The 20,960-nt window shown below is 37.1% G+C and overlaps 1 protein-coding gene across 2 annotated transcripts in view; it reads right to left on the reverse strand.

Moving 5' to 3' along the window:
• Positions 1–20,960, reverse strand: part of LOC149555759 (C2 and GRAM domain-containing protein At1g03370-like) — a 244,972-nt gene that overhangs the window by 165,958 nt on the left and 58,054 nt on the right. For both annotated transcript variants that reach the window (XM_089829905.1, XM_089829906.1), the window contains exons 2-4: positions 9,793–11,064; positions 9,286–9,468; positions 8,798–9,081 (exon numbers count right to left, since the gene is read on the reverse strand). In XM_089829905.1, the coding sequence (XP_089686031.1) occupies positions 8,798–9,081; positions 9,286–9,468; positions 9,793–11,064 (1,739 nt within the window). The remainder of the gene's footprint in view (positions 1–8,797; positions 9,082–9,285; positions 9,469–9,792; positions 11,065–20,960) is intronic.

Raw genomic sequence — 20,960 nt, forward strand, 5'->3', positions numbered from 1 at the left:
TCTTCAAAGCTCTCTCCTTAGGATTGCTCTTTCTTGTGCTTTAGCTATAACTTCTGGTTCAAGCACTTGGCTAGCATTCCCATAGTGCTCATTATTTCCTCTATATCTCCAAACAAACATGTTTAGGGAAGAAATGATATCTTCTTGGTCATCATGGAATCCAAGATTAGGTTGGAGTACAAGACATGTCCTCATGAGGTAGCACCTTTCCTCATGATATATTTCTTTCCTGGTCTAGCAATTGTTCAATCTCCCCAGTAGAGTTGCCAAAAATTTGTTGGTAAACAAATTGTTCTTTCTTTAATAAGTCTCAAAATGACCAAATGTTTGAAGAACAATTGAATACAACACTTGGGAAAATGTTACTTGATAACTAATTTCCCTCTGAATTATAGGTACAGCTCCCTTGTAGGTGATTTTCAAAGAATTTGTTTGTTTCTAATCCTACTACGGTGTGTTCTTGACCAGAGAATAGAAGAGGTAAACCAAGTTAGACCTAGGCAAGACTAACTCAAGCAATGGGTTGGTCTTGATATGAGATTAATTCCAAAAATTCACACATCTTATGAATCCACGTAATTGATAATGTAATTATGAAAACTTGCAATATGAATTATATGCAAAATGATATGATATGATGCTAAGATGCAAGACTACAATAGAAGTATTTCTTGTTACTTCAGTAATTCTCTGATTACTTATAAGTTTGTTAAATTGAAAAGAGAGACAAAACTCCTTTTGTTTTTAGATTTCTAAACTAACTTGAAAGAAATACGCAGACTAACATATGCATGGAACAATAAATCAATGGTATCAAACACTACAATTATTTTCTTTGCAACAAAAGAGCATTTCACAACAAAATTTGTCGACCTTTGTATTAACTATGAATGTTACATTTATAGGCCTTTTGATACCTGGCCATTACAATTCATTATTACATTTCGGCAACTTGAACCGTTTAGAAATCCAACAGTCATCGATTATGATTCAATGCATCAAAGAAAGAAAGCAGAAATAATTAGAAACCTTCAAAATGGTTCATATACCTCTCTGATTTGTAACAGTCATCTTGGCACCAAAACTTGTATTTCATATCTCAACAATCACTGCAGGCTTGAATTTTCCCCATCGATTTTGAATCAACGATTGCAAATAAAACATGTTAATCTTTTACCTTTCCTTTCTGCTTCGAAACTTAATTGTAAGTGAACTGTTGCAAAGTTGCAATCAACTATTTTCACAACCATGCAACCTTCCAAACTAACCGCAACTTTAGGTTTGCGAACTTGCGAAAGCTTCAAACTGACTATCTCACATCTTCGCTACAATTTGGGACTTGACATTTATTTCTCTTGCGAAGTTGCGCTGGCCTAGACTTTAACCGTTTTGTTCATTTTATCAAAACAACAATGTAATGCTTCCTTCGATAACATTATTCATTCAATCTGACTTCATTATCACCTCTGCGCAACCTTGATCTCGAGTTAGCTTTAACTAGATGCAATCGTGCGATGAGCGTTGGTCTTAAAGATCTAAAGGCTATAATTAAACATATTAACTCCATGTTCGATTTGCATTGGAGTCCATATTCTAGCCATGTATATTGTGGCAAACAAGTGGCACTATTTCATTGGCTAGAGACTTTGGTGACAGTAGAATATGATGGGCTCATGTGAACGCATGTCATTCTATTTTCTTTGTTGCAAGCTCGCAACTTAAAGTTCTAACTCAATAGTTAACTCTATGATCATGCGATCATTACATACACATCTTCGCAACCTTGACCTTAGGTAAGTTTTATCATCATGCTAACATGCGAGAACACTGGATTTAACCGCAATGATCTTTTCCTGCTTTGAGGGTCAATATTAACATCGTGCAATGATGCAATGAAGGACTTTTCACAAGTTCGCAACTTGAAAATGAACATTTTGCTGACTGTGTGCGATGAAGCGATAACGTTTGACTTAGTTGTTGCTGCCATTTTCGTATCTTCGTAACTTGAAAAGGATCAATTGTTCTACCACCTACGACGATGCGATGGAGGACTTTTCACTACTTCGCAACTTATCTTTTATGTCTGCAATATAGGCTGCGATGTTGCAAAAGGCATTGATCTGAACTAATCTGATAGCAAAGAATTCATCTCTAAGGCAGTTTCACTTTTCAACCAATGGCGTGGATCTCCAAGTGGTATTCTGCATTACTAATCTGATTTCTATCTTTGATCTCACCACCTTTGACCAAGGAAATCGCCATTATTGAGTAAATTGAGCATTCTTGAACACTTTCGCTATCTCTTCTACATTCGATTGAAAATCTACCTTCATGGGCCGAAACCCACCAGGGAGAAGGCAAACTAAAAATTCCTAGAGAAGTTTCAATCTAAAGAATGGGGATTTGAAATTCATCCTTGAATAACTGCATTATTTCCTAAGTGGAACATGATCTTTATCGAATTAGGTAGTAAACTTACCCATTAAGAAGCATGAATTCAAAAAAACCTGTTAGAGTAAATAATTAATTTATTAATTATTTATTCTATTTACTTAAGCTTACTTAGGTAAATGCATTTTATTTATTAGTTGTAGCCTAGGAGTTTGTTATAAGTTGTTGACAATACGAGAGTTTGTTCTCTACAAGTCATACTTATCCTCTCACCTTGTTCGAGGACTTTCCACCTCATGTAGATGTATGCTTAGTTGTCACACTTATCTCCTAGCGTCTTCTAGCTTGTTCTAGGAGATTCCATGAGGCCTTTATAAGTAGCCTCTCCCTCATTGTATTTCACAATATCACAACTCATTCAGCATATTGTAAATACATATTTTCTTGTGTTTGCATACTTGTTGTCTCTCATGTCCGTTTAAGGTTTTTCCCTTGCTCCACGCTCTTCCCTCCTTGGCTTCCCTTTGACAGGTTTTTGCATGCAGGTGACCTTGGGCGTCTTTGGAGTTGGATTTCATCAACTCCAACATGGTATCAGAGCCTCCCTACTGCTGCTTCATTGAAGGATTTTTAAAGCCGTGATTCAGAGACAAAAACCCTAGTTTGTTTGTGCATTTTTCTTCAAATCAGGGGAACAACGATTATTCGGAGCACTTTGGACCCAAACGGACGCTGCCATTGGATCCGAAAGGCCATTTGTAGTCAGGAATCATATAAAACTTGTCGATTTTGGAGACAGGGCTCCGAGAGGCAAAAAAAAAAAAGCCCTACAGGGTGCCGTACGGACACGGACATTTTCGGCGAAAAAAAAAAAATTTAAATATTTTTGCAGCACCACCACTGTGCAGCCCGCAGTGGCTACAACCAGCAGCGCCGCCCTTACTACGTCGTGGCTCAGCCTCAACCCACGCTCCGCCTAAGCGCCACCTCCTCCCGGCAACAACACCTTTGTTCGCCACTCTTCCGGAGTTCACCGCCAATCCGCAGCCCCTCTGCCTCCCACCTTCCGCTCGCCAACGTCAGTAGCCACCTATGTGTTAGCTTCTGCACCTACCGCGTGGAATTTTCTGCCCAATCACCGCTAGCGGGGACATCCACATCAGCAGTCACAATGGCAATACACTCTGGTATAGTCAGCACCAGTAGCCAGTGCGGGGGTGCCACGTGGCACCTTGCCACGTGGATCCGCCACATCACCCCTGCCACGTCAGCGCCTACCACGTGGCTTCTTTTTTGCGGTGACGGCCCACCTTCTTAGTTGCCTGTCATCTCGCCCCATCTGCATTAAGGGGGGGTTATTCTGTTGTTCTAATGCTTCCGTGGTTCGATGGTTCGTTAGTGTGAGCTATTTATTCAGTGGTTGATCCTATATACAAGGCGATTGCAGTGGCTGGCTACCTATGCATTTCGGTGAGATGGATCATCTACCATATAGACACGTTCGGTTCGTGCCCTCTTCTTCCTTGGAGGTTTTTCAGATCAGCAGTTTTCTTTCTGATGGCAGAGTTTTGCGATTTCTTCATGCTTCAGTGATGCCCTTCATGATCACTCCTTGTTCCTGTTTTAGGGGACATTTCCCTAGTTGGAGACTTCTTCAGTTCTTCACTAGGTTCTTACCTCTTTTTGGGGGAGGGTTTTTCCCACGTGGTTTTCTCTCTTTCCCCGTTTTCAAAGGTTGCATTTCTTTGCATTGTACATGGGTACCTAACATGACCTCGTTGCCAGGGCCCATTATGCATTCTGCATTTCTGCATTTCTTAGTTTTGTGAGCTTAAGGCATTTCCCTAAGTTGCACTTAAGGGGGGGTGTTAGAGGAAATAATTAATTTATTAATTATTTATTCTATTTACTTAAGCTTATTTAGGTGAATGCATTTTATTTATTAGTTGTAGCCTAGGAGTTTGTTATAAGTTGTTGACAATACGAGAGTTTGTTCTCTCCTAAGTCATACTTATCCTCTCACCTTGTTCGAGGACTTTCCACCTCATGTGAATGTATGCTTAGTTGTCACACTCATCTCCTAGCGTCTTCTAGTTTGTTCTAGGAGATTCCATGAGGCCTTTATAAGCAACCTCTGCCTTATTGTATTTCACAATATCACAACTCATTCAGCATATTGTAAATAAATATTTTCTTGTGTTTGCATACTTGTTGTCTTTCATGTCCATTTAGGGTTTTTCCCTTGCTCCATGCTCTTGCCTTTGACAAGTTTTCGCATGCAGGTGATCTTGGGCATCTTCGGAGTTGGATTTCATCAACTCCAACAAAACCCACCCGGTTCACCAAAAGAGAAGGCAAATAATGGAAAACCGATAAAGATTTCCTAGCCTAAGGAAAACTAGACTTAGACTCATCATAAGATAATCAAAAGAATAGCACTTTTAACTCTACATCTAAGGTTCATTTGTTTTAACATGTGGAGAACAAAAGTGGGGGCAATACATCTTCTACCTCTCACTTGCATTTCAATACATTCGAAGATGTACGATGTTGTATATACTTTTAGTTTTACCATTTTCATTTTGTTAGCTAGCTATCTTTTCTATCGAGCTATCAGCCATTAGGATTCTGCATGAGGATGCAATTTTGTACTCAATTTGTATGCAAAAGTTAAAATGATCAAATTTAATAGAAAACATCTTTGCACTTATTCATGTACTCAAAATTTATATCTTGTAACTGAATTTTGGAAAATAAAGTGTTCTAATAAATTTCAAGTGATTTTGATGTTCACAAGTATTTTCCAAACTTTTGTTGACTCAAAGATTTCAGGTATAGTAAGGTATTGCCAAGTCTGAGTTTTCTAACTGTTGTCCAGAGTATGGCATTTCTGCTATAGTCACAAAGGCCTTTGTCTAAAATTCCCACTATCCCAAGCAGTAGTATTTCTTATCCCCTATAGCTACATACAATTGAGAAAATGCACTTACTAATCAACTCATTTAGTAGACCGTTTCTTGGCTGAAGGAAAAGGATAGAGTGTAAACTAACATCTGCTCCACCATACAAGTAACTACTCTAAGCATACTCTGTGAGTAAGCACCTTTAATGATCCCTCTATATATTCAAAAAGTTGCACAAGTAGTAAATGTAAAGTGGAAATATCCTCATCATCTACGTCAAAAGAGTTATCTTCTTCATCTGGTTTGGCCACCAACTCAGCCTCTCTGTGTGGCTTGAAAGTAGCTTGCTTCAACTCAATTGTCTTTGCATCAATATGTTAATCCTCATTTGCAAACCCATGGCTACCCTATTACCCTACTATTTGAACAAACATTAAGCTCTAAGATTAGAGAACATATATAGCAGCATACGAGGTTGCTCCTATGAAATTAGGCTCTTACATAACACAAACTTACATAAACACAAATAAGTAGATAAAAAATGAGAAGACAGCTTTAAGACTTTATGTGAATAGATAAAAAAATTCTTAGAATAGAAAACTGGAATGCTAACAAATTTAAAATTATCGGCCCATTCATGGGCTTAGTAGGGCTAATCCAAAAATCATAAGAGCAAAGGTGAGTTGGACACCACCAGAGGAAGGTTGGGTTAAGATTAACTTTGATGGGGCAGCCAAGGGAAACCCAGAAGTATCGAGGTGCGGTTGTGTAGCCAGAGAATATAAGGGAAATATCATTGCATTTGCAGCCAAACGATTGCAGGATGGCACGAATAACATTGTAGAATGTTATGCAGCTAGAAGGGCTCTGGTTTTAGGAGCAAAAATAGGCCTCAAAAAAGTCCATTTGTAAGTGGATTCGGAGATCATTATTAATGGTATAAAGAGAGAGAGGATGGAGGCTTGGCACCTTGAAAAATACATCCAGTAGATCAAAGACTTACTTCTAGAATTTGATGACTTCAAGAACTCCCATTCATTCCGGGAAGCGAATAGGGTGGCAGACATGTTAGCCAACATGGGGGCTAATTCTACAATGGGAATCCAAAATGATATTTTTGAGAATCTTTGAAACCTTGCATTAGATTAAAAAGAGAATTTTGTTTGGCCATTAGACATCTACATATAAGAAACTTTTGATCCTGGGCGATTTAAGGGGAAGGCACCACAATTCTTCCCTCCGACGACATTAAATCATTACACAACATGCAGATTTCCCCAATCCTCCGTGTGTGCCAGCTTGAGTGTCCACATTCCGTGGTACTCCGGTTCCAGAGTGTTCCAAGGAGTTCAAATGTAGAAAGAAGGAAGACAAAACTTAATTTTCACCTCATGCAACAAAAATGGAGGCAAATTTTGCCCTAAGGCTCTAATTCTCAGATGCAGGCTTACGAGGGCCAGATTCCTACGCAGTGTCTCAAACACATTTTTGTTTTTTAGGACACAGCTTTCATGGAAGGAGTGCAATAGTTGTTTGGGCCAGAGTACCTAAGCGCATACTGGAAGAGGAGATCAAACTTGGATGCAGTGTCGTTGTTTGTTACACTTGCATTGATGGTGGGGGAAACGAAGGAGGAGGTTCGCCGAGTGGTAGCAGCATGTGTGGATAGGCAATGGCTCTTGGGGCTGGAAGACATTATCGAAAGAGTTGTCCTGGGAGTGGGAATTGAGATGGGTCTAGAGCCTTGGAGGCTAATTGGTGGAGGGAAGACGTCGGTTCAGCCACTGGTTGTGTGGTCCTCATCAAATCCACATGGAGCCCACATTCCCAAAGCAAAGCAAGGTTGGAAAAAGATCGTGGAGTTCCTGACTGAGCAAATATGGGTGTCGACAGAGAACAAACGCAATTTCATGAAGGCCACGCCGAGGAAGAGCACACTGGCTCCAAGGCAGCAATTACGCCACCAGACAGTGAAGAAGAAGCAAATGGATGGGGGAACGTCCACTTTAAACGACGTCTGGGTGGATGCCTTGCTACTCAAAGAGAAGAAGGAGGGCAGTGGCAAGTGTCGTCGTGGGAGGCAGGGGATATTGGTGATGGAAGATCGAACAATTCCAACATTCACCCACAAGGAAGCAGCGTGTTGGTTCAAGGAATAAACAATACCAGAAGGTGGAGCTTTTGGTGAATGCATGTGAACCACCTGTTTCTTTTTGCTTGGTTCCTGTTTTATGTATAAGGGGGCTGTTTTAATCTCTACATAGTTTTCAAACTCTGAATTTTTGTATAATGGCTTAGATATGGCCAGGGCATGGGTAGATAAGGCAGTTAGGTGTTTTGGCCATACCACTAATATTGTCTCTCTCTTTAACTATCAATATAAAACAAATGTTACCTATCAAAAGAAAAAAATATTATTTATGGTTACAATATGTAGTTGTAGTATATGAAAAAATCAAGGAAGAGTGTGCGTTGGAGGCATCTTTGATAAAATTAGGCTCTTACATTACAGGAAAAACAGTTATCACCACAAGCTTAAAAGTGTTCATAATTGAGAAGAGATCTTTATGGGAACAGAAATAAAAAATTAATTACATAGAAAACTGGCATGCTAATATAATTAGATTTCAGAATGCTTTCTGTTCACAATATGCAGTATACATGACCATAATATGTAATTTTAAATGCTTCAACCCTAAACAAAAAGAAATCTTAAGCTCGGATACACCTTATATGCAACGTTTATGGGCCTTGCCACATGCTCACTCATCCTATGCAACTTCACCCATATAAAGCATCAAAATCCAGTGTCAAGCACTAGTAATTGATTTAATATAAATTGCACGGAAAATAAGATCTGAAAATGATAGTAGAAAATCAATCAACTTTCTATAATGTATGGGAAAATCTTCTATTATGAAGGAATTAAATGCATCAAATTTTAATTTCGTAGAAAAATAAATGAAGCATGCCAGATTTAAAGGTAAAACAATAAAGTATACACAGTGACAGTAGCATATCACATGAAATTTGAGTGATGAAATGATCAACCTTGGTCCTTCAATGAATGCATATTTTGAAATTCATCATTTAATTAAAAACTTATGCTATCTATTTCTTTCACATATCAGATCTGTTGCTTAAGCTAATGGAAATAGATGGTAAAGATCAATCAAAGCAAAACGGATGCAAACCACAACCAGGAATATGACAGTCAAGTAAGAATTTAATATACATCATACTAAGCACTTATCTGCAATCTTATTAAAATGTAGCATTCCCAATGCTCGTGTAGAGATTAAAAATTCAAAGACAACAATGAAAGCAATGTGAAGTAACCTTAAAATACAATCACCAGAAACAATCTAAAAATAAGGGTTTTGTTTGAATTTTTATAACTTTGAACAGCCAAAATTTAGCATAAATGCCCTTCTTTTTTGCACCTGGAGACAAGAAAGGAGAAGACAAAGGTGTAATGGTAGAAAAAGGCACCCTGTACTAACCTTTTTGCCAGCCTCTTTTTCTACTTTCTGAATATAATGATTGACATGGTCAGAATCTTTCGTGTTGATCAAACAGATACGCAAATGTACCTTTGATCCTTGCAACCGTGCATACTTTCCCTCCAATTGTACCCACAAATCTGCCAGGTCTTCTGAAGATTGTTTCAAAAAGTTTATCTCAGCATACCCTAGTGACTCTGCTTCTGAGAAGGGTCCTTCAAAATCAAAAACTTCAATATCCATTGTTGATGGTGCATCTTCCGTTGCATCAAACTCAAGTACCTCTATTCCCACAAATGACATGCCAGAACAAGAAATAGTGTTTGAAAGGTCATTTCATAATTTTGTAACATAGAAACTTGATAGAAAAGACATGATAATGCCAAAAATAAACAAACCAAACATCATAGCTCAAGGTTGAACACATGCATTTAGTGCCCAAGATTTCCCTGTGGAAATAATCATGAAGCAGAAGAGAGATTTGATACCATGCCATTCTGGATTCAATGTTTTTAACTTCACTGAGCTGGTACGAGTCTTTCCGTTGCAAGTAAAAACAACAAAAGGATCACGTGTGCCAGTTTCATCCAACGGAGAAAGATTTTCTCCACTAACCAATGTCACTGTTAAGAGCCATCCTTCACCCTGTGCTTTCACACCATGATCAGAACCTGGACAAGCATATCACAAAAGAATAATGGAGAGATCTCAACTTAGGCCTTCCTTTTGTAGGATGCAAGATGAATTGCTAAAATCTTGCCATCTCACTCAGAGCAAGAACATTGATAAAACAAACAAAAACAAAGAATAGCCAGACAATTCTAATTGGAGGTAAGAATTACATATAAGTTCCAAAACTCTCACAAATATCAACAATCCTTTTGAAATTTACCACAAATATTGCATTATCAAACTGTATGAAAGAAAATCCAATTTACGAGATGACTAAGCTTGATACCCCCAATGCAGAAATTAAAAGCTTCTGTAACAAACACCTCTGCAAACTCTGGCTTGTAGGAATGTCTGGATCTGCTTGACAACATATTCCACTTGCATTGCAAGAATTGCTGATGTGATGAATTCTCCGAGGGAGTCTGGCAAATCCAAATAGAAAAATCCTAAGACCTTGTTTATCTTTATCCATGGAGCATAAATATGTAAGAGAACTATTGCTAGTGATATTAAGCATGCAAGCACTGGGAAATTGAAAAAATATCCCTTTGCTAGCTCCCAGTCACTTTGAGGCTGCTCCTCTTCTTTAGAGACAGTTGATGTGGGATCATCAATGCACCTTGCATAATTTGCTAACACGTCCACATATTGTTTGTAACTGTCCTTCAATCCCTGTTGAGCAGCATTCACTATTATGGACTTCATCATTGTACCTCTCAAGAAGTTGATGCTCCATGATACAAAGAGATGTGATGTTTTTTCTCCCGTTGAAACAATGGGGCCTGGTCTTATACAAAAATGAATTTCAATTTGAAAATTAGTCCCAAATGGAACATCAGGTGTGGTGACTATTGACTTCACTACAAGAGCTCCTTTGTCAGCTCGCAAATACATCTGTTCTTCAATTGCTTTAACACGGCCTATCATCTTTGTAGGAGCCTTCATGTATGTTACAATTCGGTGAGGAAGCCCATTCTCTAATTTCTTCCATGGTCCCTCCAAAAGATCTGTTGTGTGTTGTACTATAGCAAGGTCCTGTACAAACTGCGAGCCAGACATAAAGAGTATTGCATTCAATCTGCCAATGGTTACTGCATAAGACTGATCAACAAGTACTCCCCCTGCCAAAGGATTAATCATTATATCTTCTCTTGGATCACCTGTGGGATCCTCTTCAAAAAAGGATGAAGGAATCAAATCTTTTTCATCCTCAGAATCATCGCTGATTTCAGATGGAATTGAAGAGACAACTGATCTAACTGGAGAGGTCCTGCTCAGGTTTGCAACATTTCGAGATCTTTTAGAGAATAATGATGTTAAATGATTGAGAAAATGTCGACGAGTGCGTCCTTTTTTTCCAGAAGATAAACTTTCTTTGCCTGACACAGCATCATTATCTAATGACAATACAGATTCAGATGAACTTATTCGAGAATGGACAGGAAGGCTAAGGGTACTTGCTGCAAGCTCTGGCTCTGGTATTGCAGAAATGGATAAAGATTCTTCTATACCATTTGTTGATGAGGGAATATTCAAGTTAGTCTCGCAATTGGAATAACTCCTTCCATAAAGTGATAAGCCCATGCATATCTCTCCTGCCATATAATCACAATTATCAGTTATCATTCTAGGAATATACTACACAGCTGTTCACATACACCTCATTTCAGTCTATTATTATAGCCAGTACCATTCACTTTCTCTTTTAAAAATATCTCATCATTATTAAAAACACACTATTTAACTCATGTTTTTCACTTTCATTATACAGTTACATTTGTGTCATTCCAACTAAAGCAAAAATACACTGAACTGCTTACAATTCATTAAGTGCCAAAGAACATGATGATATTTTTTAATATTTATTACTATTTACTGAAAAGGTAGAGTCGCACACATACGTATTTAGAACAATACGTAGAGGTAGAACAATATTGAAAGGAGACACCCAAATTTTCAACCAAAAGTTTGGAAACTTCAACAGAGTGAAACAAAAATTTCTTCTGATGAATAAAACAACTCAATTAGGCCTTCAACAATCCTATTTGTTTGACTGAGTAAACGATTGTTTATTCTATGTTCCCATTAGATTAAGACCCTAGATTAACTCTGCAGAATTTAGCCTGCTAAAAAGCGCTTGCACAGATTTATCATCTTCATCTGTCAAGATAGAGGAACAAAGTAGCTATCATATAGACATACTTATCCTTACCGTTAAAAAGTCTTTTACAATTCCCTACAGCAGCTTGATGTGGAATTAGAGTTGTATTTATGATATATTACAGATGTATATATCCTTAATATATATGACCAATTATATATACTCAACCAATTCATGAAACTCTCACTATTATCGTTAAGAGGATAGGTTAGTTTGTTAGGGATGGAGAAATACCATGCAATGTAGGAGGAAATTCCCAAGATTGGGGTAAGGATGCATATCAAGAATCCTTGGGGACTTCGTTCCAAAATTGGTAATGCATATATGTATCACAAATCCCTGAGGAAGCCTACTTGCAAATGGTTTTCCAATGCCCACGGACAAGTAATTTCCCCCATCCTTCTTAAGGTGGTTGATTAGCCAGAAAGTAACGAATTAGAGCTTAAGTATGTATTATGAATCAAGGTTGTTTCTTATTTTAATCTAATTTAAATAAGTGATATATGTTAATCATTGGAAATTGACATTGTCCTAGTAATGAACATTTAAACGGTTATTTCCAAATAGAATCCAAACTCTAGTTGGGAATAGTAGAGTAAATTAATGTAAGCCCCTACAGGGGACATTACAAGTGGTTTCAAAACATGATCCTACTATCCTGCAGGGTAAAAAGAGGATACATGAAAATAATTCACCACAAAGAATATAATGTGGAAAGCCAATGGAGCTTCGAAGAGGTACAACCATATTCGTGACAGCAATCTAAGAATTTAAAAGTCATGATCCATTCGACCATGGAATATGTAATAAGCCCAACCAGTTGTAACTTAATCAAACATTAATTTCTTTCACAATTCAAAGGTTTGACATTTCGTGAAAAACTTGGCAGGCATCCTGTTGGCTTTGATTTTTTGTTTGACAATAATTTCTTATGATGGTATTGATGCATATAATTCTTTCAACACAAGGATAGATAATGAGCTCAAAAGCAATTATTCTAAAGTTTTATTAAAATCAACAATGGCTGCAATGATGTAAATTATTACAAGAAATGAACCTGTCCAATGTATAGTTCGTAGAATGATTGCAATTTGCAGCAGACTTCAAAATATGCACTCTCCTTATACCAACATAACCAATTTGCAATGTTTGGATGTGTAGATTAAACACCAATAATGAGAGCAGGCCTTGTAAATGTAATTGTAGTTCCTTGGAAATTCCAAATGTAGATCTAAATGTTGAATGCAGACCCTTCGACTATGAATGCAGACTATAGTAGAACAATCTCAAGCCTCAAACATGTAACCGCAGCCCATAAGAAAGTCAGTGTAGGTATAAGAGTTTATGGTAGCAGTCACAAATATCCAACCCCCCCGCCCCCCAATCAAATTTTCTTCAACACTTAATCACTTCTCAAAAACAATTAGCAATAGAGAGAAGCTAGGGCAAATTACTAATACTTAAGCAGTAATTTGTAATTCCAATTCCCAGAATAATTTTCAGACTTCACAACTCTCAGCCAAAGTCAAGATAATAATAAATAATGACTTACAGCAACAGTAAGAACAGTAGGAAGACAAAAAAAAAAATCCTCAAAATTATTTCACAATACCTCAGTTGTGAATTACCTAGTACTTCTCCAATCTAGACCCTTATACTTCAGCAAGGGCACAAACCACAAACTCAGAATTGTCACAAAGACAACAAAGGCAAATAGATTTAAAAAAATCAAATATTTTTCTCATCAAATGTCCTCATATTTATAATCTCCAAACGGCACCAATTTCCCAAAAGAACCCCACTTAAGAAGCTTACTCTCCACAGCATTAGAATATATTAAAGTGCCATTTATATAATTTATTAATTGCTTTTGGCTCCAGAAAATGACCTTTTCCACCATAACTTAAAAATCTGACATGCAAGGCCACTGTTTCTTGTTCCTACGATTTAACACTTTTCGTCCCGGTTCCAATAAGCTATGATATTGAGGTGATCAAAAAACAATACTAACAAAAATAGCAACCCCAGCGTATTTAGATGAATAATAATAATTCACCCGTCTTGCAAAAACAACTAAAGAAGCATTAGATTCGAAATCTGACAACACCAAAGTGATCCTGATGATGAAAGACGATGAATGAACCTAACAAGGTGACTTACTATAAATAGATGCTCCCTTCAAGATTCTTGAAGCCCAAACCAGAAGCCTGAAATAAAAACCGAGAGCATCACCCAACTCCTCTAACTCAACTGAACTCATTGGAATGAACAATTTGACTTACTATAAATAGTAAGTCCCTCAAATGGAGCCAAAACACACCATAGGGCATTGGAAAGCCTATAACCACATAACTGAGACCCTCAAATCCTACTACTAGCTCACGAGGATCGCGATGGCAAACTGACCTAGCCAACTACAGGAAGCTCCTAAAAAAGGGGACATTACAGAATATATAATTGGTATCAAGTATTCAAGAAAAGGGACAAGTGAAGAATGTGTAATGACAAAGTACGAATACATCTACTATGGGAAAGAAGCTCAAAAAGATGGATCAATAGAGGAGATGTAGAGGAAGTAACCTCCTAGATAGGTAGCAAATAATTGACAAGGGCAGCAGATTGTTTGAAATAGAACATTAGTACCAAAAAATAGAACAAAACAGATAGAAATGGATACAACATAAGTTTTATATTTAAGTATCACCAATCCAACTAGAAGATGATAACAGTAAGGAAAAAATATGCAACCAGCAAATAAATCAATAGCAACCAAGTCAACCCAAATGTACACTCAATCATAATAATTATTATTTTAATCCTTCACAGATTCCTCTGCTTAAAAAAGCATACAGAACACACTCAATTACAGCAACCAAGAGAGAAGATCAAGGTACATTCACCGAAGTATTGCATTAGTCCAAACTATTGATATATGATATTGTTTATTGGCAGTCCCTGCACAATCATCATAAGCACAGACATTTAATCTGATATGCTTTTGTCGGAGCACACTATTGGTCATCCAAGATGGAAGGAAAAATCAATTGCAAGCGATTTACTAAAGATCAGAGATAGCGTTTGATTTCAATAATAGAAGACTACCCAAGAATAATGACACAATCCTAAGTATTGGGCATTCGTTTATTAATCTGCAGATGCACATGTAGTTCTGGAAGTAATCACATATCTATAGAAATAAGTTTTCATATATTAACATAGAAACCCATCGATGAAGTAAGATAAGTTAATTGCATAAATATATTGATTATATCAGACATAACATAATCCTAAGTGATACAGTCAAACAAGAAGGAATTAAAGTGGATAATGTCAATCAAGGAGAGAGCAAACAGAGTTTCACCAGCGAATAAACATAAGAACTAACAGCACCGATTCAATCAACATTTAGTCATTCTATGGTGGTAGCATCTAGTCACCAAGCCGATTAAATTAATTACATAATACTAGCAATCAAGAAGACTTCTTATAGAATAACATATTTCTACTTATATGCCAAAAATTGGATATTCCAATCTGCTCTAGAGTATCGACATCACAGATAAATATATTACGCAGAGATACTCTCCATATATTATTGTGTGTGACAATAAGATCCATTCTATATATCATGGTTCCACTGCCAATACATTCCATAAACATATTAACCTAGATTAAGATGTATCAAGTCAAAGAAACAATATTATCTTTATAAAAAAATCATCAATAAGAAAGTATCTTCTATTATTAAGAGAGTTAAATCCATATCTTCGAATATTTATTGGTAAGAAGTTTGTTGCAATTAAAGGTTTGAGAATATCATTCCGATATTACAAGATAGCCGTCCAAGGGACATTACAGTGGTATCAGAGCATAATCCTGCCATCCTGTGGAAAATGGAAATGTGAACTCATCTATGAAATAATAATCTGAATGATGAACGAAAATTATTTAGGGGTAAAGATGTAAGATAACTATGGAAAAAGAATACTTGTGACTGAAAATGATGAAAACATTTATGATATTGGGGAATTTAAGAGAAGCTATTGTTAGGTCTAATTAACAAGCATTCAAAGGATAACAATATTCATATAAAGAATAACACTTAGGAATTCATTGATGAGCCATATAAGAGATAATCATAGTCTAGGAAAGAAAATACCAAGTGCATAAATGGTAATAGTAATTTTATGAAAGAGGCAACAAAGTTTGAAGAAACTTTTTATGACACTAAGTAATTACAAAACTTGGGAAGAGATAAAGTCTCTCTCAAGAATTTTAGGGATGGATAATCCTAAAGGGATATCCACAGAGGCCTTAGAATGAGAAAAAGTCTCTCCTAAGGATTAAAAAGTGATGGATAGTCCTAAAGGGATATCCATAGAGGCCTTAGGGTGAGATAAAGTTTCTCCTAAGGATTGTAGAGACAGATAAATCCTAAAGGGATATCCATAGAGGCCTAGAAAGAGATAAAGTCTTCCCTAGGAGTTATGAATATGGTTACATCCTAAAGGGGTGTTCATAGAGGCCAAGGTAGGGATAAAGTCTCTCCTATGGACTATAGAGATAACTACATTCTAAAAGAGTATACGAAGAAATAAACTCTCTCTGAAAAATTATAAGGTTTACTTGTTAGGAATTGTAATGTTCCCTTCTTCGCGCTAGACCTAATGGCGACTAGTTGGTCTATCTTTCCATCTAGATAGGCTAACGGCGTTTGTTTGAGGATGCCAGCTAGTCAAAAAAGTATTTTGGTTTCAGTAGAGGAGATATTTAAGTGGGGAATGACTGGATATTTCCTAAGGATGAAACCCCTTAAGGGAAAAAGTGAGGCTGGATGCAAACCTAGTACTCACATTGCACTTTCAAAACTGAGAGTTAAATTGATACATTGATTTACAGGAGGTTAGAGCTCCACGGCAGGTAGAAGAATTGGTGATTGAAATCTGTAGAGTGTTTGGACACGTACAGGTCATTATCTAGCAGATTTGGTGCTTGGACGGAAAACAAGGTAGGCAGTCACTCCACAGTTGAGGAAGGAGAGGTAAATACATCATTTGAACTCGCTTTGCATTGGTACTAATTCACATCCAAGACTGGGGGAAATCTAGTTAGCAGATTAACGTGGACTAGGAAATATACAGACCAAGCTTACTAGAAGTTGGGCCACCTACAACAAATCTGGCTAAGACTCGTGTTATGATGTTTAACTGCTTAAAGACCTCCCATCTTAATTTCTTTTTCCAGGGGTAGGAGGTTGAGATCACTTCTTCATAAATGTATCTTGGGGTTAAGTTTTCAGGTCCCCGCTTCAATTTGAGACCGGCTATTCAATCCAAAATTAGCAAAGGCATGGGGTCTCTGGCAATGATTGAGAGACAATGTTTCAAACATCATTTTTAGGACATTTTGTTCAAATTGTCCCTCTTGGACTCCTTGGTTAGATCGATCATTCTTTATGGCTCGGGGGTTTGGGGGCCTTCTCTTCTTGCTTCTAATTGGGCCTCTATTGAGCGTTTTCAGACGTTATTTTTATGACACATCATTAGATGCCACAGACTCACCCACTACAACATTATCTTAGTTGAGTTTGGGGCTCATTCTTTTAGACTTGCGACCATTTTCTTGACTTGATTTGGTTCCTCCACCGGCTTCGTGGTTTTATGGATTCTGATGTTGACCGTCACAAATACTCTCATCTGGCAATGTTGTTCTTCTGTTCAGATTATGAGATCCGACACTAGCACTAGATCACGTTGTTGGTATGCCCTGGCCACCTCTCTGTTGGGTTCGATCAAGATTGGCATTGATTGTCTCCCTCCATACCAGTTTTCGTTGGATGCTCTACTCATTTCCTCCCCTCTCGTCACGAGTTGAATGAGTATATCAAACAGGATATCTACAGGCAGTACATTATCACTACTTGGAGTAATCCTAATGGTGGATTACATCCTAAGATGGCATTTTATGCTGACCATTTTCTTGAGATTCAGAATGGTATTATTGTGCATCCTGCTTATCTCTATCGGTGTTGGTGTCACACCCTTCGATTATCTTTGGGCTCTTTCAGAGTTGGTTCTCATCGTCTTCGGGCTCGAACTGATCACCATATGGACAGAGAGGATCGGGTTTGTAGATTGTGTACTTTGGCGGAGGTCAAGACTAAAACCCACTTCATATTTCGTTGCCCAGAGATTTTATTGTCTTTTCAGAGATTGTTTCTCTCTTTCAGAGTTCTTCAGCTATGTTGACCAGCGGTGTCTTGCACTTTATCTTCGGGAGGCCACCCAACTTCGTGAGCATGCCCTTCAATCAATCACATCTTAGGACCATACCTCAAACCAGCTCATCATTGCCTTTTTCTCCCCCTTGTCTCGGTCACAAGGTGTGAAAAGGCCATCCAGCATCACTCCCTCCAAATCGATCAAACATTGTACTTGTCTTTCCAGGCAGCAGCACTCCACAAGTGGATCTTAGCAACAATCTACGACTTTGAATCGTACACGGTTATATCCTTTTGTGACTAATTATTTTATACCAAGGAAGGACTCTTAGTCCTTACCTTGTGTTTCTTGGTCTTGTGCCTTGTTTTGTTTCTTTCCAGTCACCGTTTGGTGTTCAAGTGGTTGCCGACTCTTTTGTTTGTATGCTCAGTCCCATAAACCCTTGTGGTTTTTCGTTGGACATTAATGTTATTATCTTATCTTATCTAAGATTAAAGTCACATTGCTTTATTAAGTTGATTTATAAAGTACTTTATTATTTAAAGTCACTTTATGACAAAATGACTTAAGTAACTAAAAGACAAAATGGGCTTTGCCCGGCCCACATTGCTAAGTTGAACACATCTCCCCTCACCTCAAGGTTATCAAAGAAAGCAATTGCATTGGGATTGTCACTACGAATATATGTTATTTTGACAAATCCTAAAGGTTGCTTAAACGTGACTGGATATTTCCTGAGGACGAAACCCCTTAGGGGAAATAGTGAGGTTGGATGCAAACCTAGTACTCAAATTGCACTTTCAGAATTGAGAGTTAAATTGATACATTAATTTACAGGAGGTTGGAGCTCCACGGCAAGTAGAAGAATAGGTGATTGAAATCTATAGAGTGTTTGGGCACGTACAGGCATTATCTAGCAGATTTGGTGCTTGGACAACGGACAAGGTAGGCAATCACTCCATAGCTGAGGAAGGAGAGGTAAATACATCATTTGAACTCGCTTTGCACTGGTATTGATTCACATTCAAGACTAGGGGCAATCTAGTTAGCAAATTAACGTGGCTAGGAAATATACAAACCGGGCTTACTAGAAATGGAGCCACCTACATCAAATGCACATTTGCAGTTCCGCGGCCATCTATCAGGACCACGCAGGGAGTATAAGATTCGGTAGGGTTAGCAGCCATTGGAGTGGTCAGGGCAACTATACAGGACACAACTACATCTCCCTCACTCTAGTATTGTGGAGGCTTCATCCTAAGCACCAACTATAGTACCATCAAATAGATAGTTATACGTGGATGCAGTAGCAGTAACGTCATTCATTGCTACAAATAGATTCCACTCGGTATATGCATACAGAGCATAGATTTTGAAGAATACATGAGTGGTGTACTACAAGTGCCACATCCTCTCCCTTGCATTGAATATAGTATAAGTTGCCAAACCATTAAATCGGGTGACTGTAAGATTGATGTATGCAAGTTTTTTCTATACCGACGTAATAAGAGTATATGATTGAGCTAACAATTTTTGAGATATGATTAGCTATATTGTTGTATGGTTTTCTTATTGTGTTAGCCATCTATCATCAAAAAATAGAACCGGAATTCTCAGAATACTAGATTGGCATTTTTATTTGTATTGTTTCCCTTGGTTGGTATCTGTACGAGAGCATTTTGGTCTCCAAGTGTTCATTTCAGGGTTGCTTACAAACTATTCGTAAAAATGCCACTAACGAAAGTCTGAATTCTTTACCAAACTAAGAGGTGGGATATTATAGGAATCTTCGTGGATGAGGCAATGCACACCTAGGAGCATGAAAGTGCTACAAAAATTCAAGATAAGTTTATCTTTTTGAATTTTTCAATTAATTAAATAATATAATTAAATATTTTATAAGTTTATATCAATGAAAGTATTTCAATTATCACCTAAAGTTGTAATTATTGTTTCAGGATTGCTCAAAGTTATAAGGCAAGATGATATCAGAGGACCATAGAAAAAGCCACTTACTTTGTATTGGTGATTGCTTGAGGACAAGCAATTTCGAGAAGGGCGGATTGTAGTGTCCCCATTTCTAAGATAGGATTTAATAATAAATATTAAAAAAAAAGAATAAGTAATAAAAATAATATAACATAATAATATAATAATGAAATTACAAATATAAAATATAAATAAATAACAAATAAGAACTAATTGCAGATTATTAAATTTCATAATTCGATACAAAGTCTAAAAAATTCACAAGTTATTAAATAAATCTAAAATATCATATCATTATTTACCTTACCATAAAAATACGATCACAATACAAACATATGAATATTTAAATAACTAAAAAATATAAAACATAGATTTATATGTTAAGAAGAGAATCAAGAAATCAATAATTAAAAGTCATGACCCATTCGACCATGGAATATATAATTGGTATCAAGGATTCAGGAAAAGGTACAAGTGAAGAACATGTAATGATAGAGTAGGAATACGTCTACTATGGGCAAGAAGCTCAGAAAAATGGATCAATAGAGGAGAAGCAGAGAAGTAACCTCTTAGATAGGTAGCGAACAATTGACAAGGGTAGCAGATTATTTGAAACAGAACATTGATACCAAAAAAATCACAAAACAGATAGAAATGGATACAACTTATGTTTTATGTTCATGTATTGCCAATCCAACGAGAAGATGATAACGGTAAGGAAAAGAATATACAACCAGCGAATAAATCGATAGCAACCAAGTCAACCCAAATGTATACTCAATCATAATGATTATTATTTTAATCCTTCACGGATTCCTCTGCTTAGAGAAGCATACAGAACACACTCAATTATGGCACCCAAGAGAGAAGATCAAGGTACACTCACCCAAGTATTGCGTTAGTCCAAACTATTGATATATGATATTGTTTACTGGCAGCCTCTGCACAATCATCATAAGCACAGACATTTAATCTGATATGTTTTTATCAGGGCACACCATTGATCATCTAAGATGGAAGGAAAAATCAATTGCACGTGATTTATTAAAGATCAGACATAGCGTTTGATTACAGTAATAGAAGACTAGCCAAAAATAATGACACAATCCTAAGTAACGGG

Source organism: Cupressus sempervirens, chromosome 5, assembly GCF_028749045.1.
Source record: "Cupressus sempervirens isolate cs-2001-9-10 chromosome 5, ASM2874904v1, whole genome shotgun sequence".
NCBI classification, from domain to species: domain Eukaryota; kingdom Viridiplantae; phylum Streptophyta; class Pinopsida; order Cupressales; family Cupressaceae; genus Cupressus; species Cupressus sempervirens.